General features: G+C 48.0%; 1 protein-coding gene across 2 annotated transcripts; it reads right to left on the bottom strand.

Annotated features, from left to right (window-relative positions):
* Nucleotides 1-1,017: 1,017 nt before the first annotated feature.
* TMEM59L (transmembrane protein 59 like) lies at nucleotides 1,018-20,203 on the bottom strand. Of its 2 annotated transcripts, none has more exons than XM_074302805.1 (9): nucleotides 19,906-20,203; nucleotides 19,219-19,421; nucleotides 18,851-18,956; nucleotides 18,387-18,526; nucleotides 17,353-17,499; nucleotides 16,994-17,069; nucleotides 16,558-16,654; nucleotides 15,736-15,853; nucleotides 1,018-1,152 (listed from the first exon to the last, which is right to left on the bottom strand). In XM_074302805.1, the coding sequence occupies exons 1-9, from the start codon at nucleotides 20,186-20,188 to the stop codon at nucleotides 1,138-1,140; spliced, it is 1,185 nt and encodes a 394-aa protein (XP_074158906.1). In that variant the 5' UTR covers nucleotides 20,189-20,203; the 3' UTR covers nucleotides 1,018-1,137. The 2 variants fall into 2 exon arrangements, with proteins under 2 accessions (XP_074158906.1, XP_074158897.1); XM_074302796.1 differs by lacking the exon at nucleotides 1,018-1,152 and adding an exon at nucleotides 14,536-15,390.
* Between the last annotated feature and the right edge of the window lie 5,648 nt (nucleotides 20,204-25,851).

The raw sequence follows: 25,851 nt of genomic DNA, 5'->3' as shown, positions 1-25,851 counted from the left end.
AGCATGAATTTTAGGAATTCGAGGATTTTAAAGGCAACTAAATGGCCTCATGGGGCACAAAGCACTGAATCTAGAGTGAGGCAGACTCACCTTCCTGAGTTCAAATTTGGTTTTAAATACTTACTAGCTGTATCACTCTAAGTCATTTGCCTCAATTCCTCATCTGTAAAATAAGCTTGAGGAGAAAATGGAAAACCATTCCAGTATCTTTGTCAAAAAAATCCCAAGTGAGTTCACAAGGAGTCAGACATGACTGAAAACAACAAAATGTGGAGAAGAGATGAACTTTGTTGTATTTGGCCTCAGCGGTCAGAAGCAGAACCAGTAGCCAAAGAGATCAATGGTAATTTAGTGTTAATTTTTTTTAAATTCCTTAACAATTGAAGCTGGCCAAAATTGGCCACCCTGAGAGGTGGTGGAGTCAGGAAATCAGAGTCCAAAAAAAGCTAGATACGTTTTAGTGAAAAGTTCCTTTTGTGTATGGACTAGACTTGATGGCTATGGAGGGTCCCCTGCTTCTGTAATTCTAGGAATAGCAGCTGCCCTGCAACTTTGTGGTTTCTGAAAGATTTAAATAAGTTGCCTGAAGTTACAGTCAATGCATCTAGATGGACTTGAATTCAGATTCTCCCCAGTGTGAGACCTATACCATCTATGAATTACATGATACTTTGAAGCCCCAGTTCTTCTTCACTGAAAACCAACTCACTTCCATATCATGGCATCATCTCCCTGATATCAGGATCCTCTTCGGGAAGGACCATCAGAGATAAAGAGCTAGAAATGAATTGTGAATTCCTAAACTTCTCCCATAGAGGTTATAGCTAGGCAACATGGGAAAAAATCCAGAAGGGAGAAGAGTTAAGAAAATGAATATTCCTCCTTATTTTGCAGAAGTAAGGGGCTATAGATGTAGAACATTATGTAAATTTTTATATATGCATATATATGTCATATATAACTACATGAGAGACATAATTGAAGCATGTTATTTTTTACTAAATTACATTCTTTTTAATTTTCTCTTTTTTCAAAATTAGTTGCTATTTATGGAATTCTTTTTTATTTCTTTGTTGTAAAAGATGGTTTGTGAAGTAGAAGTTGTCTATCCTTCACTTTCAAAGGGGACCAAGGATGTCACGAAGGTGATTTCTGGAAAAAAAATAGATTTAGAAATGAAGAAGGAACAAAATCAAAAAGTATAAATAAAAATAGGTTTTTTTAAAGAAAAGAATTTGAAAATCTTAGTAGACTTTAACTTCAACTAACTGAATCAACTATGACAAAATGCACAAGATAGTTCAACTTTAGTCAGCGTTAGACCAAAATAAGGAAGATGCTTTCTCTGCTGAATATGACCCTATTTTGAACATATCTGAAAACCTATGTTCCCTTTGCAATGTGACTTTTTACAAAATACATTTGATAAATTGTTTGGTGTCCACGGGAGGGTCACTAGAATGGTGAGGAAATCAGAGACCACGGCATATGAAGATGTTAAACAAACTGGGGGTCTTTAGCCTGGTGAAAAGAAGTCTAAAGGAGAGATATATTTGGTATTTTTCATATTTTAAATGGTTGTCATGGGGAAAAGAATTTAAACTCATTCTGTTTAGCCCCAGAGAACAGAAGTAGCCATCACTGATGGAAATAGGAATGTAAACTTGAAAGCAGGGACTGTTTTGCCTTTTATTTCTTTGTAACGCTAGCATTTAGCATGACATCTAGAATTTAATAAATGCTTGCTGCTTAATTGAAAGGAAATAAAAAAGAAAAAGATCTGTATTTAGGTCAGAAAAACTTCCCAACCATTGTAAGTGCTCAAAGTTGAATAAAGTGGATGCTTGGGCAAAAATGAATTCCACATCCCTGGAGGTCTCCATGACAACACCAGAATATACTTGTTGGGGGTGTTGTAGAGGGAATCCCTGCTTGGGGATGCGTCAGCCTTACATCTCTGAGGATCTGCTGCTAACACAGCGTCCAGAGACACCAGGACCTGAAATCCACAAGACCTGAGTTCAAATCCTGCTTCATACACTTACTAGCAGAATGATCCCAGGAAAAACATCTTGACCATTATTTGCCTCAGTTTCTTCAAATGGTAAAAAGAATAGCGTCTAGTCCCAGGGGTTTTGTAAGAATCAGAGGAAATAATATTTGTAAGAACATTTAGAGTACTGCCTAGCACACAGTAAGCACTGGATAAATGCTTATTCCTGCCCCTTTTCAGGATCACTAAGAAGCTGCTGCTGGGTCTTGCTTCCATTGTCCCAGGATTCCCACACTGCCTTCTGCCTTGGTCAGATCGAATAGACTCAAAGGAACCTCAGAGATCATCTAATCTGGAGTGTTCACTTCCACACATTTTAGGAATTTTAGGAAACAGATTGACAAACTGGACCACAGCCAAAAGAGGCTAATCAGCATAGGGTGGGAACCGGAGACCATGAAATTAAAGGATCAGTTAGAGGTTCTAAAAAGATTTAGCCAGAGGACAGATTTAGGGGAGGGATGTGGGGAGGGGAGACATAATCACTCTCCTCATATATCTGGAGAGCTGTCACATAGGGAAGCCTAATTCTGAGTTGTTTCTCCAGAGGGGAGAACCAGGGAAGGGAAGTTCTAATCCTTGCAGCTGTCCAACAAGGGAATGACCAGCCATGGAAGGGAAAGAAGGAAGGAACTCCCTGCTACCAGAGGTATTCCAGCAGAAATTTCATGAACACTTTCAATTTCAATAATCATTCATTATGAGTTGTTCCTTCAACACCTAGCCCCTTCCTCCCTTTCCAGTTTTGCTCCCTAACACACACTTTAAAAAAAAAAAATTCAACAGCATTTTATTTTTTCAATTACATGTAAAGGTAGTTTTCAACATTCTTTTTTTTGCAAGATTTTTGAGATCCAATTTTTTTTTTCTCCCTCCCTTACTTGCCCCTCCCCAAAACAGCAAGCAACCTGATATAGGCTCTACATGTAAATCATTTTAAACATATTTCCATATTAGTAATGTTATGAAAGAAAAATAAGAACAAAAGGGGAAAACCACAAGAAAAAAAAAGAGAACAAAAAAATGGAAATAGTATGTTCTCTCCATTCAATCTCCATAGCTCTCTCTGGATGCAGATGGCATTTTCTTCTCAAGTCTATTGGAATTATCTTGGATCATTGTATTGCTGAAAAGAGCTAAGTGTGTCATAGTTGATCATCACACAGTGCTGCTGTTACTGTGTACAAATGATGCTGCTCACTTCACTCAGAATCAGTTCATGTAAGTCTTTCCTGCTCATCATTTCCTATAGAACAATAATATTCCATTATATTCATATATCATAACTTATTCAGCCAATACATACTTTTAATCCCAGTGACACTGACCTTGTCTGTTCCAGGAACAAAACCCTCATCTACTGGCTCCCGTCATTTTCTTTTTTGCTTTTGTTTTTTTGGCAAAGCAAACAGGATTAAGTGACTTGTCCAGGGTCATATAGCCAGTATCAAGTGTCAGAAACTGGATTTGAACTTGGGTCCTCCTGACTCCATGGCCCGTGTACCACCTAGCTGCCAGCACCAGTTTTCTCTGGCTGTCCCCCATACCCCAGAATGCTCTCCTTCCTTAGTTCTGCCTAGTGACCTTTCTGGCTTCCTTTAAGTCTCAACTAAAATCCCTTCTTTTTACTGGAAGCTTTCCCCAACCCTTCTTAATTATAGTGCCTTCCCATTGCTAATTATTTCCTAATCAACCTGCCTTTAGTTTGTTTTGCATATATTTACTTGTCTCCCCCATTAGAATGTAAGCTTCTCCAAAATAAAAAACTGTTGTTTCTTTTTGTATCCCCCACACTTAGCATAGTGCCTGGCACATAGTAGATGCTTAATAAATGTTTACTGATTGAGAGCACCATGCTAGGAACTTGGGGGGGAACAAGGATTAAAGAAAACATGTCTCTCATCCTCTTTGAGCTCCCAGCCCAGTGAGTCATAACACAATTGCCATTTTCCAAGACAAGAACCCCCCTACTTTGTGACCTCTACCCAACCTTCTCTTCCCACCTAGGCTGATTTTACCACCATTGACCAGTTTCCTAACTGTGTGACCCTAGGCAATTAACTTATTTCTCTGAGCCTCAGTTTTCTAAAAGAGACTAATAGTAACTTCAACAACAATACTATATGATGATCAATTCTGATGGAAGTGGCCCTCTTCAACAATGAGATGAGCCAAATCAGTTCCAGTAGAGCAGTAATGAACTGAACCAGCTACACCCAGTGAAAGAACTCTGGGAGACAACTATGAACCACTACATAGAATTCCCAATCCCTCTATTTTTGTCCACCTGCACTTTGGATTTCCTTCACAGGCTAATTGTACGCTGTTTCAAAGTCCGATTCTTTTTGTACAGCAAAATAACTGTATGGACATGTATACATATATTGTATTTAACTTATACTTTAACATATTTAACATGTATTGGTCAACCTGCCAGCTGGGGGAGGGGGTGAAGGGAAGGAGGGGAAAAGTTGGAACAAAAGGTTTTTTGCAACTGTCAATGCTGAAAAATTACCCATGCATATATCTTGTAAATAAATAAAAAGCTATAATAAAAATAAATAAATAGACTAATAGTAGCACTTGCCTCATAGGGATGTTGCAAAGACCAAATGAGATCTTATCTTTAAATGCTTTTGAAAGCCTTCCATGTCCAGGGAGAAAATTACAAAGAATGAAAGTGGATTTAAATATATTTTCACCTTTTTTTTTCTTTCTCATGTTTTTCCCCTTTTCGTCTGATTTTTCTTGCACAACATGACAAATATGGAACTATGTTTAAAAGAATTACACAAATTTAATTGACTGTGTGATAGTTGGAGCATTTAACCTACAACTAGATTAATGAGTCTAAATTGACATATAGAGAGTTGGGAAAGCATATAATTAATCAGTGCAATACATAGTTTAACTTCCACAATAACTATAACTATTTCAAATTTCTCTTTGACATCATTTGTGGCAAACAAACCAGAAACAAAGCAAAACAAAACAAACAAACAAACAAAAAACTTCCCTTTAAAGATAAATCGAAGAAGCACAGTATATTTTATTTCTTATGCTTCATTTTGTAAAGCTTTCTGCAAATGCACTCTTCAATTATTCCTAAACACCTGATTCATTGAAGAACTTCCTTTCTAATTAATTCATCAGTACAAACTTAGGTTGGCTGAAGTAATCTAACAAACTAGTTATGTTCTGGTACTAAGAAAGGGATCTTTCAATAAAACTATTGAAATGCAAAAGTAAATGAATAAAATGAAAAGAAAAGAATAGCACATATTTAACCTATATCAAATTGCTTGCTGTCTTGGGGAAAGAGGAGGGAAGGGAGGGAGGGAGAAAAATTTGGAGCATACGGTTTTGCAGGGATAAATGTTGAAAACTATCTTTGCATATATTTTGAAAACTAAAAACTTATTTTTAAAAAATGAATGTTGAAAACTATATGGATTTTGAAAAATAAAATAATATTGAAAAATAAATAAATTGGTTTTGAAAGCACTATTTAATGCCATCTGTACATTGTCCAGACCTTTGATTTCAAAGTACATAGGTAACAATGGTACAAATGTTTTAGAAATCATAATCACTGAAAGATTGAGCTATTTGCCCAAAATCACACAATACAGTCAGAGAATAGCTTGAACCCAAGTGTTCTTGATGGAGTCCAGTTTTCAGCCCACTACCTCAATATCTACACTGATGTCCCTTCCAAGGCCTTGAGCTTGTAGTACATCAGCCTCAGCACGCCCCATGACCACCATTACTCATAAAACTACAATTTCCATGATTTTGAACTCTGAAACTCCCCCCTCACATCATCATCTCCCAGCTTTTCATGTGCCCCTCTTCTTACTCCTTATCTAATCTCTGCTTCACCATAACCTGTAACTCCTCTACCTCTCCCTGTTCTCCCAGTCCATTCCTTCCCTTAGCAGAATTCTTCAACTCAATTATACATTGTCTTTGAGATCATGAAGAATTGGACACAACTGAAAAATGACTGACGCCCATTGACCTCCGAATATAGAAATATGTTTAGAAGAATTACACACATACATATTTCTGGTTTATTTGAAAGTGATTTTCTTGTGAATTTTTTCATGGTAGTTGTGATATACTTTTTTTTTTTTGGTGATCCATAACCCAGACTTCTGCTGAGCATGAAGTTGCTAAAACAGTAATGCAAATGACAAACTGTTAAAAAGCTATGAATTCATAGAACTGTATATAACACATTGGTAATATTCAGCCTTTTTCTTCCTTTCTTGTAGTGCTATCTAACTTGTCTTCTATGTATTATAAAAATTACTAGTGTTTCTCCCTCTTCTCGATTTTTCCTTAAATAAAGTCAAAATGACACTTATTTTATGTGGGGGAAAAAGGACAATTGCAGATGTTTAGCGTATATTTGATTGCTTGGGGAGGAGAGAAAAGGGAAAAGAGGGGAAAAGCTTCACAAGATTTTGCAAAGATGAACGTTGAAAACTGTCTTTGCATGTATTTGGAAAAATAAAATACTATTATAGTTTTCAAAAATACATGACCTTCCATCCCTGATTTCCTCATCCCCCTGCCCCAGCTCTATTCTCTACTTGCCAATCCTCAACCATAGACCACCCCACTGTTCTCCTTTTGTCCTACTCCCAAACAGCTGAATGCTGCTGGAGGAAGCCGAATCATCTCGTTGATTGGGTTTACCACAAACTAATATTATGTAATCCCAACTAGGACCTCCCTACTGCAGGGAAAAAGTTGTATTCTTCACTGATTTTCTTTGTGAGGGCTCTTTTCAGAGCTACTCAACCACCTTTGATGTCCATTTTTACCCTACTCTCAGCCGTGGCTCCAAGAAGCTGAAGGGTTGACATGGCCACACTCCAGTAAATCCACATCAGCGGATGGCTGACCCAGGAGAAAGTGACCAACCGGCTTCAAGCCCATCAGAGGTTAAAGAAGCAAGGAAGACAGAATGAAGACAATTTGTTCCAATGGCCAGGAAGGAGACTGGAGCAGATGCTGTGAAGAGCTTAGGCTCTGGTCAGACAGTGGAAGACATTAAGGACCTCCACCATGTCCTGGACCTTCTCTGGTCAAACTGACTTTTGTCCTGACGCTGGACTTGGATGGAGGAGAGAGTAAGACTGATGACTTTGTGTCTCACTTAAATCCAATTCACACACAAGTCAAGAGATCACCTCATGATGTCATCGTTCCTCTTCAAAAACAAAGGGTAGGGGCAGCTGGTGGATAGAGACCTGGCCCTGGAGTCGGGGGGATCCTTAGACATCCCAGCCCTCCCAGCGACTGTTCTCAACTTTGTCTTCTCTCCTCAAGCCTTCCGCACCTTCCCCACCCTCTCTTTCTCTCAACAGATGTATTTCCTTCTTTAATGAGAGTGAGCCCTCTCATCTCACCTGCTCCTGACCTGAGAACATTTATTCCCCTCTCCTCCTTTGCTCCTCTTTCTGAGAAAGAAGTAATCAATCTCTGGAGTAAATCCAGCCTCTACTTTAAAAGCAAAAGAAAAAAAATTTTAATTTAAAATCAAAAAAAAAAAAAAAAAAAAAAAGCAAAAGCACACTAAAAACAACACCTTCACCGGGCCGCCACGCCCTCCATTTTTCTCTTTCAGTGCCAAACTCCTGGAAACAACGCCTGTCTCTACTCCCGAATCCCCCACTCACTTCTCCCGCCTCACCACTGGACAGTGTCTGCTCTCTGCTAGACCCAATGGCCTCTCCTCAGTCTTCCTCCTCCTTGAGCTCTTAGCTTCAGACTGGCCCCTGCTCTCATGATCAATTCTTGACCTCCCTGACCCGCTCTCTCTCCTGGTCCCCTCCCTCACTGACTGCTTCTCAGCCTCCTTTTACAGGACCACCACCACGCTTTTCTTCACATGAATGGGCTTCTGTACTGGCTCTGAACTGGATACTCGTGTGTGTGTGAATGTGTGTGTATCTCCAACTTCTCCCTTCTCCTCCCCAACCTCTCCTTTCTTCTCTCTTTTCTCCTGCTCCTCTTCCTCTTCCCCTCTCCTTCTTTTCTCTCCCTTTCTCTCTCTCGTTTTCTCTTTCCTTCTCTCCCCTCTTTCTCCTTTCTTCCTTTGTCCTTTTCTTCCCTTTCTTCTCCTCCTCCTCCTTTCTTCCTTCTCCTCTTCCTCCTCTTCCTCTTCTCCTTTTCCCTCTCTTATTCCTCCTCCTCCCCTCTTCTCTATAGTTTCTCTTTTCTCTCTCTCACTCTCTTTCTCATTCCCCTTCTCTTCTTTTCTTTCTTTTTTCTTCTTTTCTCTCTTACTTTCTCTCTTCTCTCCCTTCCCTGTCCACCTCTTCTATTTTCTCTCTCCTCTTTCTCCCTCCCTCCCTTTTCTTTCCTCCTCACCTTCCCCCTTATCTTCTCTTTTCTTTCTTCTTCTTCTTTTTCTTCTTCTTCTTCTTCTTCTTCTTCTTCTTATTATTATTATTATTATTATTATTATTATTATTATTATTATTATTATTATTATTATTATCTCCTCTCTCGCTTTTACTCCTTCTCCTCCCCCTTCTCTTTTTTCCTCCTCTTCCTCCTCCTCCTTCTCCTCCTCTTTCTTCTCACTTTTTTGGTGACCTCAGGGCTCCAGTATCAAGTCCTATCCATACAGCATTTTAGTCTTGTGTCACCAGAAGACTACAGATCATCTCCATCTGGATGTCCCATACTCATCTCAAACATCCAAAAGTGCCCTCATTTTCTTCTTTCCTAAACTCCTCCCTTCCTCCATACTGCACTTTTACTATTGAGGGTCTTACCACCCTTCCATGTACCCAAATTCTCCCCAACATCCAGTTAGGTGCCAAGTGTTATCCATCCAGCTAGATGGTTCGTTGGATAGAATGCTGGGTTTGGATTCAGGAAGACCTGAGTTCAAATCTGACCTCACATACTTATTAACTCTAAGTTTCTGGAGAAGTCACTTAACTTCTATGTGTCTCAGTTTCCTCGCTGTAAATGGGGATAATAGCACCTATCTCCCAGGGAGATACTCCAACCACTGTAGGGCCAAGCTGCCTTTGCTGTTGGATTATGGAGTATGTGAAGAGAGGAGTGTAAGTTAAGGCATGAAAAATAGGTGTGAATTAGATGGCAGAGGGCTTTGTATGCCACACTGAGGAGTTGTTGGGTCATAGAAAAGGTCCTAGTTGGAAAGAGAAGATGTGTCTTATATAGGCTGAGCAGGAGCTGACAGTGTCACACAGACTTGGAAGTCTTAAAAGGAAAGTGGAAGTAGGATGCCCTCGTGGGTATAATGAGAGAGCTTCTGGTCAGATGGAGGCTAATACTGCATGTTCCCCTTTCCAGGTCTAAGATGCTACCATAAATTATTCAAACGTATTGAAAGCTAGTGGTACCAGACAGTGTAGGATGCACAAACAAGGCTGCAGAGGGTCACAGATTTAGAATTGGAAGGGATCTTCAAGTTCATTTATTCCAGCCTTCTTCTTTTTTAAAAATGAAACTCAAAAACCCTGAAGATGCTAGGAAAAAAAGAGAAAGAAATAAAAAAGAAAGAAAGAAAGGAAGGAAGGAAGGAAGGAAGGAAGGAAGAAAGAAAGAAAGAAAGAAAGAAAGAAAGAAAGAAAGAAAGAAAGAAAGAAAGAAAGAAAGAAAGAAAGAAAGAAAGAAAGAAAGAAAGAAAGAAAGAAAGAAAGAAAGAAAGAAAGAAAGAAAGAAAGAAAGAAAGAAAGAAAGAAAGAAAGAAAGAAAGGAAGGAAGGAAGGAAGGAAGGAAGGAAGGAAGAAAGGAAGGAAGGAAGGAAGGAAGGAAAGAGAGAAAGAAAGAAAAAAAAAGAAAGAAGGGAAAGGAAGGGAAGGGAAAGGAAAGGAAGGGAAGGGAAAGGAAGGAGGAAGGAATAGAAGCTCATAAAAATTAAATGAATAGCCCATAGTCCCAGAGCTTGCATCAGAGGCAAGTCTTCCCCACTCTGGGTCCAGCACTTTACCACTATCAGGCTGAATCTAGTAAGGTCTACAGGAGACAGACAGACAGACAGACAGACAGAGATGGAGAGCATCCCTCCTCTGCAAGAACACTGGCCCCACCGATTGTCCAGCCTTGCAGATGTCTCCAGGAGCAGGTGGAGGGGCCCCTTTCTTTAGAAAAGGAACAGTCTGGGAACCAGATGGCTGACTCCAGGCTGCCCTCTGCTCACAGGATACCTGCAGCTTGGTCTCTGGGGGCAGCCCAGGTTTGGGGGACTGACCAAGACTATAAACCTTCCCTCCTCTTCCCTTCCACTTCCTGTCCCTACATTATTCTGGAGGAATGTGTGGAGGTCTGGGGGCGGGGGCAGGGTAGAAGGCAGATGTGGCTCTCCCAGAATTAGAGGCCCCCAAGTTTAGGAGGAGACAGGAGCCTCGGTTCTGTAATCAGAAGAGTCAGATTCTCCCTCCCTCTTTGAAAAGACTGATTGACTTTCTTTGTATAGAGTCTATCCCTGAGCCACTGACCAGGGTCTCTCATAGATGTACATGATCACACGCTCCAAGACATTCTTGGAAATGTGAAATGTTCAAAATTAGACACATCCTCACTCCAAGACTTCATCTTTGTGCCCAATTTAGGGCAAAGCCTTTCGAGCTTGTATTGGTCTGATTGGCCCTAGATGGATACCCTGAACTTTGACCCCAACATAGTGATGTTATTTTAGTCCTCTTCAAGCACAAAGGACAACAGCCAACCAATAATGAATATATAAGGATGCTGAATGGGGAAAGAGATGAGGAAAATCTGGGCTGGGAGCCAGGACACCTGGGTTCCAAAATGATTCAAACACTAACTTGCTATTGCACCTTGAGTGAACATATTTCCTAACCTGTCCCTATTTCCTCTTTCATAAAACGAGGGGGACAGATGCTAAGCTTGTACATGTTACCGTTCTCACTCGTTCATTCACCAAATATCAGCTGTACAAAGTTCAGATGGGCCCTCACCCACCTGCCCAGTCTTATTATTATCTTCTGTATACTGTGTCATGTATTATTCTTTTCAAACATGTGTACATACACGCACATGGTACCACAAGTAGCGTGCTGGGCCTGGGTGTCTGGTCGGTAAAAAATACCAAAACAAAGGCCCAAGAGAGGTTGCCCCACGTTCCTATTCCTGAGGTTCCTATGTTCTGGGCTTCCTTTCCAGCCTAGATATTTCATGTTCTGCAGACCCTCCCAATGATGACATTCTGTGTCAAACTTCCAGTCTGGCTGGGACATTTTAGGTTCTAGCTTTTACCAGATGAAAAACTCTGACATTCTCTATTCTTATATCCTGAGTTCTGAGCTGAGACAGAAGTATCAGGACCTTCAGCTACAACTGTTTGCCAAAGGGGATGAAAAAGGAATGAAGATCTGAGAGGATAACTGTCCAGGCTGGAGACGCCAGTCCTCCATGTCAGGCTGAGGCCCTGGGCACGGGGAGGGGGGGAGGAGGAGGGAGGTATTGTGATCCTGGGCTCCAGGGCCGTTTCCTGGAGGCGGCTGCTGCCTTGGTGTCTGAGTGTGTGACTCACCCCCGGCCTCTGCCTCTCTCCCCCCTTTCTCTGGCGGCTGGCACCGGCCACATGGCGAGGGCTGGGATGGGGGAGGCTTGGACTTCACTGGGTGGCTGAAAGGGGCCGGTTCACAAGGGGATGAGGTGAGGTCCCTTAGGCTGACAACATACACGGACACTCAGTATCTTGGATTCATCACTAGCCCCAGAGTGCCCTGGAGACAAGGAACAACAACGTGGGTCCTCCAGAACTACAGGGCAGTGTGGGAGCCTCCAGAAATTGTGCAGATGATCTATGAAACACACACACACACATATATATTTCTAAATGTACATAGGTCCATGTGTGTATTATAATATATTGTGTATACATAACATCTTGTTGTCTAACATTGTTTTAATATATCACAATTATATTGTGAATTAATGTGCCACATTATATATTTAATTTAGAATTAATTATAATTATATATCATTAACTTAATTCTATTTCATATATTGTTACATATTATTCTTTTCAAACATGTGTACATACAAGCATATGGTACTATAGTTAGATGGGGCTCGTGACCCTCCATGGTTGTGAAGATCAGAGGAGATAATATTTGTAAAACACAAATCTGAAAGCATTCTTCCTGTTCTTTATGCCTTGTTCACACAGCACTTGTTTATGAACATTAATTTTGAGACTTAATTTTAAAATTAAATTTAAATTAAAAATTAATTAATTTTTGTGACTCCCTGTGCATCTCTACACTTGTGTTCCTTTGTGTTGTGTACATAGCCATACACCTACAGGGGTGGAGCCAGTGGGATCCAGAGAGGGACAAAGAGCATCAGCCCCCGTCCAGTGGCAAATGGAACCGCCAGGATTAGAACTCAGGGGCCTGGATTTCCACCCTGGAGCTCTCAAGTGCAATGGAAGACATCTTTCCTTCTCTGCAGATTTACTCCGTTTCTCACTTTCCTGGTACCCTGAGGACCTCGGGGGAGGGCATCTGCCCTTTACCTGGTGGTCTGTGCCTCAAAATCCCAAGCTGGGAATGGTCTGAATTCCCTGAGGCCCCATCTGCCCCTCCCCTCGGGACCTCATCTCGGCTGATCTGCCTTGGAATCAAGCCTTCTGTTACCATGACAACTCCCACATCATGCAGACACACTGGGCATTCCCAGCCCATGGCCACAACACCCACCACCCACTATTGCATATTAAGCTTTTGTGGGAGCCGGAGGAAGGGACAGATAGACTTTCCCAGAAATACTGCAGGCAGCCGCCTGGAGGAGGGAGGGAAGGAGGGGGAAAAGGGAGGAAGAGGAGTCGTCTCTGCCTATTGTGTCCCCCCACACACACATACACACAAGGATGACCAAGGACAGCTGAGTCATTCAGCTTCAGTCTCCCCTCCAGGGTTAGAAGGCACCAGAAGTGGTCATCCAGGAAGACTGGCGTTCCTTCAACAGAGATGGTTCAGAATTTTGTCCAAAACTTCTAGTATATAGTTCAGAGAATGTCAAAGAGAAAAAACACCTTAGAATAAAAAACCCAGGATGTCAGGGCTGGGAGGGCCCTTAGAACAAAGAATGTCAGAGCTGGGAGGGTCCTAAGAAAAATCTGCACTATGCAGCCTCTCGCTGAACCCCTCCAGGAGCAGTCAGCTCACTACTTCTGTAGGTAGCCCCTTCCACTCTGGACAGCTCTCTTTCCCAGAGCCTATCTCTTTGCACCCCCCCCCCCACACACACACACACTGCGCATTCCTCCCTCTGGGGCCAGGCAGAATGAGTCTAAACCTTTTACTCCACGCGACAGCCCTTCAGATTCTGAAAATAGCTAGAATGTTCCCCCTACCCCCTCACCAAGTGTTCTCTGAGTTAAACCTCCCCAGTCTCTCCAATCTGTCCTGAAGGCACGCAAAACATTTTAGGTAGAAGAGAATGTAGAGCTCACCTAATCCAATCTTGTCATTTTACAGATAGGGAAACTGAGCGGGGGTGGGGAAAGGTGGGCAGGGGCAGGGCTAGGACTAGAGTCTGTGTGTCCCAGATCCCACTCCTAAATTCTCCCCAGGAGCAGCTGCCCTTCCATGACTGGAGAAAGGATTGGACTTGCAGTCAAGGGACACTGGTTCTGTCATTTACTGGCCATGTGATCTTGTGCAAATCATTTCCCCCTCTTGTTCCTCTGTTTGCCAGATGGACCCTGGGCTCTAAGGTTGCTCCTCTTGGCTCCTAGGCAGACGGTAGGAAAGTGCAACTTAAATGGATTACAGGAATAGTTAGGTGTGCAGATAGAGCACCAGCCCTTGCATCCAGAGGAACAGAGTTCAAATCCAGCCTCAGACACTGGCCTAGGCACTCAACACCCACTGCCACCCAAAAAACACCCCCCTCCTGGGGACAAAGCACCAAATGGGAAGTGACACAAAACAAGGAAACGCCCTTTCTCTCTAGAATCCGGGGCATATTCCCGCTCTGGGGTCCTCGGGGGAATGCTGAGCTCCCGAAAGATGCCCCCACATCATAGAATCCGAAGGAAGTATTTCAGTTCCCAGCCTTCCTAGCCCTTTCCTCAGAGACTGCCTTCTCCCACAGTCTCCTGGATGGCTTTCCCATGAGACTGGAAGCTCCTTGAGGGGACAAACTCGTTTCTTGCCTTCCCCGGCACAGAGGGCTAGTTGACAACTGGCCTGGATGACCTTTCCGAGACGCCTCCGGCCTGTCTCCCTCCCTCACCAAGGCCGTGCCATGGGCTGAATACTTTGGGGTTTAAGCCACAAGAATGGCTGGGAAGGGGTTATTCCCGAACATTGGAAATTCTCTTATTGGTGCCTTTGTTTCCTAAGTCCCAGCCTCATGGCCCAGGCACACACACACACACACACACACACACACACACACACACACACACACACACACACACATCACCAACCACAAATTCTGGACTCAAAATGTCAGTTATAAAGATTTTATTCACTCCCTATTATTCCTCTCACCCCAGCAACAGCCCCACCCACTCCAGCCTTTAGCTAGCTGTCTAGTGTCACTGACTGGTAGACGGGGAGTGGGGGGGTCCCAAGAACTCATCCCTCCCCCAACTAAGCCTAGTCCAAGAGAACGGGAGAAAACGAGTCAGAAGGGCAGAGGGTCACAAGTTAGAAAATAATAATAAATTAATCTAGAGTGGAAGGAAGGGAGAAGGGAATGGGAAGAGAAGGAAAAGAAATCAGCTTTGACTGGGTCCAGATGCCCTTTGGGTGAGTGGCTCGGGGTGGGAAAGGGAGGAGGACTGGGCCAAAACTCACATGCTGAGCTACACTGGGCTGGGAGTAATGTGGGATGACTAAAGGGGGAAAGGAGGGGGGGGAGCAGGAAGCCAAGACCCTCTTCCAGTCCTATCCCAACTCAGATCAAAACCCCCCCCCCCATTCATACCTACACATCCCTGAACAGCAGGCACTGGAGAAGAGGGGGCCTATTTGGGGATTATTCCTTGAGGGGACTTTTCTAGACCCAGGGGGTTCTGGGCAGAGTGGAGGGGAGCTGTCTTCATGGCCCAGAGAGATGGGAGCCCCAAATCTCTCCCTCTCCCTCTCCCTTATCATTGAGACTTCTGTGGACGGATGTTTGCAGAAAGGGACAACTCCAGCTCCAGGGATTTACAGAGCTGTAAGGTCCATTCCCACCTTTAGGGGCAAGGAGCCAGCTCCCCGAGACTCCACAGCTACAGATACCATGGAGGCAGGACCTGGAGCCAAGGGCCACTCCAGTTCATCCAGGTAATTCTTCTCCCCAGAGAGGCTCAGTGGCTGTGGGGGTGGGTAGGAAAGGAAGAGAACAGAATCCTCAGGGAGGAGGAGACCAATTGCCTCAGGAGATTATGAACTCCCCTTCCTTAGGGAGCAGAGATGTCCCCTGTCGTGGATCCTACACTGCGGAAGGGGCTGGACTCAACTTTCTCAGAGGGAACTTCTAAATAGGGAATCCTAGGGTTCAAAAGGCAAGGGGAGAAGAGGAGAAATCCAGGTTGTAGAGAAGGAAGAGGAAAAAAATCATGGGCATGAGAAAGACTATGGCTGAGACCTTTGGGAAGTCAGAGGAGTAACGGGAAGCCCTCTAGGTATCTCCCCTCCCCCTTCCCCAAGCCTACATACCTGGTTCCGGATATGCTGGTCTGGTGCAGTCACAAGGCTGGCACAGCTGAGCCACAGCATGACAAGCACCGAGAAGAGCAGGCATGAAGCCAGGATCCACTTGGGCAGTCCAGAGCGCCTAGACCCCAGCCCCCCAAAGATGGCACTGACTCATTCAAGAGTAGGGGGAAAGGCCGGGCCCTTTTCTGTCAGGCCAACAACACATCAAAGGAACAGAACCAAGCTCAGGGGCTGGCATGGCTTGCTCCCCTCGGTGGAAGGGGAACCTAAAGGTGATTCCTTTGAGCAACAAGGCATTCTATAAAGATGGGAAGAGATTAATCGGGGTGGGGGGCCTGAAATGATTCTGTCCCCTTTGTGGACTGAGAGATCCAAGGGTGACTCCTTCGAGCAAGGTATTGATCAAGATATTTGAATAAAATATTCTATAAACTTGGGGAAGAGATAACTATTAATCAAGGGAGGGAGCCTGAAATAAGTCGGTTCCCAATTAATCATGGCGAACAGATAAAGACAGGTCACAAGCTAAGTCTAAGGGGAAAGTCAGAGTAATATAATAACTCACTTTCCCCCCATCTCCGAGTGATCAGAGTAGCCCTATTTTTTAGATAAGAGATGAGGATTAGAGAGGTCAAATTATTTGTCCAAAGTAAGATAGTAAACAAGAGACAGGATTTGAACCCAGAGCTCTTGGCTTTTTTGAGCTATAATCATGACAGAGGAAGGGGCCTCTGAGGACATCTAGTTCAACCCCCTTGTTTTGATAGGTGAGTAAACTGAAGCCCAGGAAGAAGGGTCTGCCCCCTAAAGCCCTGTACCTACTTGGACATGCAGCCCAGGAAGTTGTGTTCTGGCTGCGGGCCAGTGGAGGTCTCCTGGGACATCTTGTCTTTAATCTTCACTTTTTTCTCTTTAAGACCTAGGACAGCAAAAAGAGTGAGTGCTATTGGATTCCTCTGTCTGACACTCAATCACACTGTGGAGACCTGGGGTCTAGAGCCCAAAGCCTTAGACTCTGGGTGACAAGGCTGGAGATTCTGGGAAGTGGGACCGGCAGAGCAGATAGCTGCAAGCGACCAATTGTCTAGATCCCACAGCCTCTGCCTCCTTTGCTCCGAGGATTGTTGTTTGTCCTTCGCTCCGAGGAGGATCGTGACATTGGGCAGTGATGTCATGACATGCAAGAGACCTGGATTTAAGTGAGGGCTCTGGGGGGACGGAAGGAGGATGCTTGGGGAGAGCTGCCCCCATTTCTCACCTGAATGGAGATCCTCGGCTCCCTCGGCGTGCTTTTGGGTTCCTTCTGACAAGGGTGCTTCCATCTCAGGCTGTGACTAGCCAGGAGGGAAAGGACAGGCCGGGAATACTGGTCAGAGGGTTGCAGCAGAACGGGCCTGGGGCTCTAAACATACCCTCCCATGAACCCACTGAACACATACCCAGCCTCCCAGTGAGCTCTCTCCCCACTCTAAAATCACAGGATCTGAGTCAAGAGGGACATTAAAGAGCAGCTAACCCTGAAACCCCCTTCTACATCATTCATGCGGGTTTGTCCAGCTATTGTTTGGATACCTCTAAGGACGGGGAGCTCACCACCTATTTTCTCTCCACTCTCACCTGGAAAACTACCATCTTCCCATTATCTGCCTGTAGGTAATAGGTCCAAGTGGAAGAGATGAAGCTTTGGGCTGAGCTGATCAACTTATTACACAGATTGGATAAGACCTCCATCACTGAAATGGTGTCTGGTGGAGGCACTGGTCTCTGTGGGAAGGAGGAAAAGGAGACAAAAAAATCAAGCAGCTAAATAGGACAGGCTTTTTAGAGGAGAGAGGAGCTGAACTGGATCTTCAGGATAGGTAAGATATATAGAGATAGCTATAGACATCTACATCTCTCTGTCTCTCTCTCTGTCTCTCTCTCTCTGTCTCTCCTTTCTCTGTCTCTCTCTCTCTCTGTCTCTCTCTGTATATATATAGTGTATATATATATATATATATATATATATATATATATATATATATATGTCAAAGAAAGAGAGAAAATCTTTTTCACTGGGGGGAGCCCAGCTGGGCCGAATTGCTGGACATATACAAGGATGTTGGAAGAGTACAAATGAGAAAGGAAGATTGTATCAAACTCCCAAACTGGGAACCATAAACTTTCTCCCGGAGCCCAGAAGGATCAAACAGAGAGTATCTGAGCAGAACCGGGCTTGGTATAACGCTTGTAAGCAGCCTGTTTGGTTGGGGTGGGGGGGCAGAGAGGTCATTTAGAAGCCTGTTACCATAGTGCAGGCTAGAGCTGTGGAGGTCTGGAATAAAGCAGGAATCATGGGAATAAAGGGGGGATAGATAGGGGGAGGGAGGTAGAAGAAACCCTCCTGCCGGGGCTGACTGAAAATTGAAGGGAAGACGGAGTCAGATGTTCTAAGCCCAAAGCAAAGCTGGAAGAGACATCCTTCCACAGTGTCAGAAATGAAAGAGCTGAGAGCTTCCTATCCGCACCCATTTTACAGATGGGGACACTGAGGACGAGGGCAGGAAGTGGCGTGGCCATTTATTAGCGGGTTTCCAGCTGTCTCCGAGGGGCCCCTTCCCCGGTACCCTGCGCAGAAGTGAAGCAAGTTTTCCAGGGACCTGTCTTCCCACCTTGTGGTACTCAGGCGGAGGCGAAGGTGAAGGGGTGGGGAGCGGAGGAAATGAAGGTCTCGGCAAGCCGGGCATCTGCCTCAAGCATCCCTCAGTGCACGCCAGCTGCTCCGGAGCCCGCTCATAGGCCTGCAGACAGGCTTCGGGAATGAACGGGGACCATTCTCAATGACTGCTCAGCCTGCGCCTCGCAGCCTCCCTCCCCGGGCTGGCGCTCACTGAGCGCTGGGAACTCGCTCCCGGGCTCTCCGGGGCTGGAAGGGAACTCGGGGAGCCTCTCTCCTAGACCCTCCTTTGTTTCCAGAACCGCGGCCTTCGGAGAGGAATCGCGTCGCCCGAGGTCTCCCCACCCCGCAGGTAGTGACCGCCCTCCGCCCCGGCTCCCCCCCATCGCCGCAGTGGGGCCGGGAGGGTTCCGCTCCTTCCCTGCTCCGCTCCGGGTACCCCCCCCCAGTCTTCATCACCTGCTTTGCACTCGGCCAGGGTGACGTTGGCCTCGGTGCTGCCCGTCACAAAGCGGCAGATGGCGAAGAGGCGGCAGCCCCGGGCGCAGGCGTTCTGCAGCTCCTCCTTTGGGCAACAAGAAGGGTGAAAGGGGCGCCCTAGCCCGCCATGGCCGCGGGGGCCCGGATGGGCCCCGGACCAGCGCTGCCCCCCCCCCGGCTCCGCCCCGCCCCGGGGCCTGATCTCCCACCGCAAACGCGGAGCTGGGGGGGGGGGGATGGGGAAGGAAGGGGACGCGCTCCGGCCCGAGCCTCAGGGCCTGCAATCCGGCGCGCGGCCGGGGGTGGGGGTGGGGGCCCTCGTCCTTACCCAGCCCCGCGCCTCTCACCTGCACCGCCGCCCCCGCGCGAGGAGTCCAGAGGCTGCACTGCAGCTGGCACGAGCTGGTGGGGCCCAGCTGCTGCGCGAACGGGTCCCCACCGGCGGCCGTGGCAATCGGCAGCAGCCCGGGGTACAGCAGCAGGAGTAGCATCGGGACCTCAGCGCCAGCCATGGCGAGCGCGGGGATCGGGGTCCGGGGGCGCGTGGGGTCTGACCAGAGACAGAACCAGCAGCTCAGTGAGGGGCGCGCGGGGGGCTGGGGTGTGACGTCATCGTCCCTGAGCAAGGGAGCCTGGGAGACAGTGGGGGGGGGGATGGGGAGAGATGGAGACCAGAAACCGGGAGGTAAAGAATTTGGAGGACACGAGGAGGCTAGAAAGGAGTTTAGGAACCCCTCTTGGGCCGGGGGCATGCCATTTATGCTCCTTTGGCTTCACTGGCCCCTGCCTAACTCCTGCATGTGAAGCCGGGGGTTTCCATTAGCTGCTTCCAGAAGAACAGCGAAACTCTAGGAGAAAAGGGAGGGGACCAGGGCCAGAGGACGGCTCTTGGCCGTGCCTTGAACCCCCAAATCGGATGAATGGGTGGGGTAATATGACAAATTGAGAGCAGGGAGAGAGGAGCGAGGGATAGGGACATTTCGCCCCGAAGGAATCCTTCCTTTACTTCCACCACCATACCAACACATCTGTACCTTGCAATTTGTCCTGAACTGGCCCTGGACGCCAGGAAGCGGCCGGTCTTCCCCGCCCTAGCACTGAGGAGCCCTTCCCAAAGGAAGCTCCCTTCACGCCTCCTTCCCTCCCTCGGGAAAGAGAAGCTCCGGGCCGGTGTAGGGACGTCTGACACGAGAGCCCCAGAACCGGACTAGGTGGTCCCAGGTCAGGGCAGAGCTGGCCAGGGGCCCTTTTCTGGGCTGTTCCCCGGAGCCAAAGGGATTCTCCAGTCAGCCACGTGCGCAGGTGCTGCCCCTTCATCTCGGGGGCAAGACTTCTGACTCTATACTCAAAGATGCCTCAGGTCAGAGGCCTCCAGAGGTGCCTCCCGCTAGAGGAAAAAGAGAGGAGCGGAGAAAGGGGGGGGGGGGAGAAAAGGGGCAGGCTTCAAGCGGGAGGCCGGGTGTACTACCCCCTCCCCCAGCCCAGCTCCCGCCTTTCATCTCCCCCCGCCCAGTCCCCAGATGGCTTAATCAGCCGCGGCTGTGTCGGGCGCAGCTGGAATGTAACCTGCAAGCCCGCACATCTGGCTTTGGTCTCCTGTCTAGCCCCAAAGCAGCGGGGAGCGGGATCAGGAGCTGCATGGCCCTCGGTCTCCCCAGGGCTCGCGGCCTCCCCCTGTTCTTCTCATCATCAGCTCGGAACTGGAGGAGTGCCCCCAAACAGAGCTCCCTTTCAGGCACCCCCTCCCAGTCCCCGTGATTGCAGTACAGCGTCTGGAGAAGGCATTGAAGAAGCGTTCCCATGTTGCCTGCCTCAGTTTCTCTTGTTCCCGGACTGGTCAAATGTGGATCGAAAAGTAGGTGGGAAGCAGCGAAAGGGACCCTAAATTCCATGGTCCTGGGCTCAGGTGAGCTCTTCTTTCCTCCTGTCAGCCGCAGCAGCTGCCTCCCCTCTGGCCAGCAACCGTCTCCCTTTCCCAAATCAGCGCTCCCCACCCCCACCCCACCCCGAGAGCTAGTCCAGGTGAGGGGGGCAGGGGAACGCTGCGCGGCCTCGGGGTCGGATTTCAGGAAATCCGCCGACATTCCTCAGGGGCTTAAGAGGGAAAGTTTCTTCTGCGCCGCCCCTTACCCCCCTCCCACTTCCTACCCCCAGGGGCGCCTCGCCCGTTTCTGAGCTGAAGCAGGGTTGGGGGGCCACTAGTCCTTCGGGAGAAGACCCTATCAGCTTTGCGCAAAGACCGTTCCCCGACGACTCCGGAACTCCAGAAGCAAGGCTGCTTTGGGGCCACTGGGCTCTTTCCGGGGTAATAACCTCGGGGTCGTGCTTCCAGGGGGGAGATCCAAGGACTAGGTAGCACGTGTCTCCGGGGCTGCGTCTGGACGACACAGTCAAGCCATCCGGGAAAAGCCTGGGTGTCTCCTTCCCGCCCCTTCCCACCCGGGCCCTAGCCTAAAGTTGATGTCACCCTCTGAGAGAGCAGACTCCAGTATCTGGACAAGCCGCTCTTTGTCCAGCGTCCGGGCTCCCTCACTCCCTCTGCTCCAGGCTAGAGCGCCGATACCCGGGGGCCAGGGGGTGGAGGCCGGGGCCCTAACACTACAGAGGCGCCACTCACCCAGCCGGCAGGCGATCGGCTTAAAGAGTGAAAGGGAGTCGTGAGGTCCCCGAGGAGGGCGGGAGGGGAAGTATGGCGGGAGCAGAGGCCGCCTGAAGTACACTTCCACCTCACCTGCCTACTTCTCTCCGGGACCCTAGATGGGGCGAGGGCCCGGCGTGAAGAGAGAAGAACTCAACCTCTACCCCCCGTGCGGGGCCTCCAACAGCTTTGCGCCTCCCAAACGCACGTAGTCTCCCGACTCGTCCCCCCACCCTCCGGCCTCCTGCCTGCACCCTCCTCCACCGCTGGGCCCCCTGGGGCTATCTGGATCAGCTAGAACCGCTAAAGAACCTAACTCGGGAACCTAACCTTGGTCCTAATCCCATAATAGGAAGAGTCTCTATCCGGGAGAGCTCAAGGCTCCGCGATATCCGCAGCCTCTAGAAGGCGATTTAAAGGCTTAAGGAGCCTGGCGGGACTTTCCCAAAGAGAGAAGCTGAAGCGGGTCCAGGGTCCAGCCCTGGAGCGCCGGGCCTTCCCCGGCACAGAAACACAAGAATCTCTTAGGGCCAGAGATCTTAAGGTGTAACCACCTCATTTATAAAGAGCCCGGAGGGAGGGGAGACTGGCTTAGGGTCCCTGGAACGCGCCTGACCAGCCCCAGGCCTAGCCTCTTTCTCCACCGGCTCCGCTGAATCAAGGGGTTTGCGCTTTTGGAAGACCTAGGAGCCTGGCAAAAGGGATCTGGGCGTTCTGGCCCTTTCCCGAAACCCCGCCGGATCCTGGCTCCGCGGCCCAAGGTCTGGAGCCAGATATGACCCCTCTCGGGGGCAAGGCTGGCGAGAAATGGGCAGTGCCTCCGGGTAGGAGGCGGGGGAGGCGAATTCCTCCTAACCCGGGCCCAAGCTTCGAGGACTTGGGTCAATATTTGAGGAATTTCTTCCACTCCCTGGGTTCAGTGAGGAGGGAGGGGTTAAACTACAGGCACGGAGGTCGAAAACTCAATCCCCCCCAAAAAAAACCCTCAGCCCTAGACTGTGCTGGGTCACTGGAGACCTGACTGAGGACAACCCAGAGCTCAACGAAAAGTCTTTAACTGCGGCGGGTCGGGGTAAGCCCTTTGGGTAAAGAAAAGCAGCAAGACCTTCGGTATTGGGGGCGGGTATTGGCTAAGAGTAAATATCAACTGTTTTACCTAGGTGAGTTTAAGCCGTGGGGGAGAGGACTGTTGTTAGGATTCAGAACCTACTCTTCCTGACCCCATCTGGGCATTCTTGGCAAAGATTACTGGAGTGGTTTGCCATTTCCTTCTGCAACTCCTTTTACAGATAGGGAAACTGAGGGAAACAAGATTAAGTGACTTGCCCAGCTAGTAAGAGTCTGAGCCAGATTCCAATTCAGGTCCGAACTCCAAGCCCGGTGCTCTATCCACTGAGACACCCAGCTCATCTTCAAGAAGATGAAAAACATTTCAGAAACCTTGCTAGTATGTAACTGTTAGATCCTAGAACAAGGAACTGGACGGATTGAGGGATCCCAGAGTTCTTAAATATTGTCCCAGGGGTGTAGCACAGTAAGTGGAAACCGAAGTGAGAAGAGGCAGGAAAAACTCTTGTTGCCCAGACTGGGAAAAACTAATGCCTGATTTAAGATAGCTGATACTGAAAAACTGGGTTTGTAGAAAGAGGCCTCCAAATTTGGGCTAGTCACTTTCTCTGAGCCTCCTCATCAATCAGTGACCATTTATTAGGCACCTACTATGTGCCAAGCACTGTAATGGAAGCTGGGTATACAAAAGAAAGAAAAAGAAAGAAAGAGAGAGAGAGAGAGAGAGAGAGAGAGAGAGAGAGAGAGAGAGAGAGAGAGAGAGAGAGAGAGAGAGAGAGAGAGAGAGAAAGAAAGAAAGAAAGAAAGAAAGAAAGAAAGAAAGAAAGAAAGAAAGAAAGAAAGAAAGAAAGAAAGAAAGAAAGAAAGAAAGAAAGAAAGAAAGAAAGAAAGAAAGAAAGAAAGAGAAAACCTTTCTTGTCCTCAAGATATAAAATGAGATTAGGCTTAAGTGACCCTTACAGTATTTGCCAGTATATTATCCTATAAAGTCTGAGGCTTATGAACACACAATCAGTCCAGCTTTTTCATACCCACAGTGTAGGTGATTAATAAATGTAGACATTTTAGGCGATTCATAAACATTATTGAATGGTGTTCCTCAAAATAGTTGTTTCTCAACAGAGTGGGGAGGACTTGAATCCACTTAGGCTCTTAGAATTTGAAATATCAGACCTGGAAGAGTCCGCTGAACAAATTGTCAAAGTTGTAAGGGGCTGTACAATAACAGACTGGCAGACCTAATAAGAATTCTAAGAGCCTAGACTGTCAGAGCCAGAGGGGCTTTAGAACACAAAGTGTCAGAGCCAGGAGGACCCTTAGACTGCAGAATATCACAAAGGGGGAGACCTTGGGAAGTCATTCAGTTCAACGTTGTGTCAGTTCTTCATTGTATCTCAAGCATTCATGAAATGCCTTTTCTAGGGCTTCTGGGATCACTCTGGTGACCACTTTTGGATGAAATCTAGCCCCCCCCCCTCAGTTGTTGATGCCCTTCCCCTTCACTTTTCCTGTATTTCTCCTCAGTAGAACGTAAACTCCTTAATGACAAGGATCTCTTTGGATTTCGTCTTTATAGCTTCAGAATCAGCATAAAGTGGTCCTTTAATAAATATTTGCTGAAATGAGTGATCTCTTCTTCTTTTCCAGTTTCACTTGCTTTCAAGATGGGGGGAAGAGGGAGAAACTCATTTTTCTCCTTCCCTTCTCCCTTTCCTAGGGATGATCCGGACCCGGGAATTTCCCTGATTCCAGTAGAGGGTGCTGTGTTCGCCCCAGTTTGCTGGTGGTCACCGCGGGATGCTGCTGGCAGAGGGATTCACGGAAATCTCGGTTTGAGTCGTGGCTCTGCCTTTGATTCACTGTGTGACCTCCGGAATGCCGCTTTTCCCCCTCTGCACCTCAGTTTCCCTCTCTGTAAAATGGAGGAGTGTTTCCTCCCAGATCGCTCCCAGCTTTAGGAATCCATAGGCAGGGTATTCTCCCCCAAACTCTGGCCGGGGTTCCTAAACCGAAGCCCTCCTAACCCTCGAACCTGTTGGTCTCCTTCTATAGTCCCCCCGCCCCCACCCCAGCTCTCGCCTCCTCTGGGACCCCTGGCCGCCTCCATCTTCCGGCTCTTTCACAAGACACGGCTGCAGGGCAAGGTGCCCGCGAGTCTTCACGTCAGCGCTGCTGACCGTCCGGGACGAACGCGCCCACAGTGCTCCGATCCCGATCCACGAGGCTGGGAGGAAGAGGGGGAAGCTGCGGGGTCTGAGCTGGGGAGATGGGTAAAGTCTCGAACTGCTGCACCGTGCAGCCGCTTGGCGGATGACTGACCGCACTCCGGTCTCCGGGCCCCCGTAGCTCCCTACGAACTGAGAAGGAAGGGCTCAAAGAAAGTCTCTCTTTTCCTGCACACCCCCATCCCCACCCCGCGCGGCCAGTCGGCTTCCAGACTAACTCTGTGGCAGGGGGCAGGTGCCCCAAGAGCGCACTCACGAGCCTGCTTGCTCCCTCGCTTCCTCTCTCCCTCCCATCCTCCACACCCGGCTGGCTGGGGGTGCGCTCCAGGCGGGGCCCGGCTAGGACCCAGCCCGGGGGGCCGGGGCCGGGAGCAGCCACGTCAAGCGGAGGGAAGCAAGCCTGGGTCGAGAACCTTTCCGGGGAACGGGCTGGATGCAACGGGCGTGTATTCCAGGGGAAGGCGTGGGCAGGCAGCCTTTGCGCCAAGCCTCCCCCGCCCCCCCCCACCCCGGAATGGGAGTAACTGGGCAATTTGAGGGGAAGAACCCAGATGGATCTGTGTCACCATCGGCCCTCGGGGTCACGGCTCCCCGACCTATGGACAGAGCTGGAGGGGGTGTTATTAAATGGGCTGCAGGGACCCAACTAAAGGCAAGGAGCGGCTGGGAAATCCCCCTCCCCCTTAATGTTTGTTTATTGCAGAGTTTTGCGTCTGAGCCCGCGTCCCAAGGGCCTGAGGACAAGCTGGGGTGTGGTGCGTGCGTGACAAAGAAGGGAATGGGGGGACTCGGGCTCTGAGGAAGAGACCTCGGGCGGAGGGGGGGGGGAGAAAATAAAAACGAAAACTTAAAAAATTTTTAAGTGAGGGAAAGAAAAACGTTGCTTTGGGCTGGCGGTGCTACCTGCAGTTAGGGTGTGGATGCACCTCCTGACTATTACTCACCTGCGCGCCACCCCCGGTCCGGGCCCTCACCCGGCCCGGCCCTCGGGAACCTCGCTGAGTGGATTTTTCCGAGTGGGGAGAAAGGAGAGCCAGAGTCCAAGCACT

This window comes from Sminthopsis crassicaudata, chromosome 1, assembly GCF_048593235.1.
Source record: "Sminthopsis crassicaudata isolate SCR6 chromosome 1, ASM4859323v1, whole genome shotgun sequence".
NCBI classification, from domain to species: Eukaryota; Metazoa; Chordata; class Mammalia; order Dasyuromorphia; family Dasyuridae; genus Sminthopsis; species Sminthopsis crassicaudata.
The sequence above is the reverse complement of the archived record's forward strand: the minus strand, read 5'-3'. Positions and strand labels throughout refer to the sequence as shown.

Bases quoted from the DNA above. Each gene is read 5' to 3' on its own strand.
- TMEM59L (XM_074302796.1), bottom strand. From the start codon at position 20,188: ATGAAGGGGCAGCACCTGCGCACGTGGCTGACTGGAGAATCCCTTTGG. The intron at 18,527-18,850 runs GTGATGAAGACT...TCATTCCCGAAG, and splicing joins CCTGGCCGAGTGCAAAGCAG to CCTGTCTGCAGGCCTATGAG. The intron at 17,500-18,386 runs GTGGGAAGACAG...TCCTTCCCACAG, and splicing joins CTCCGCCTGAGTACCACAAG to AGACCAGTGCCTCCACCAGA.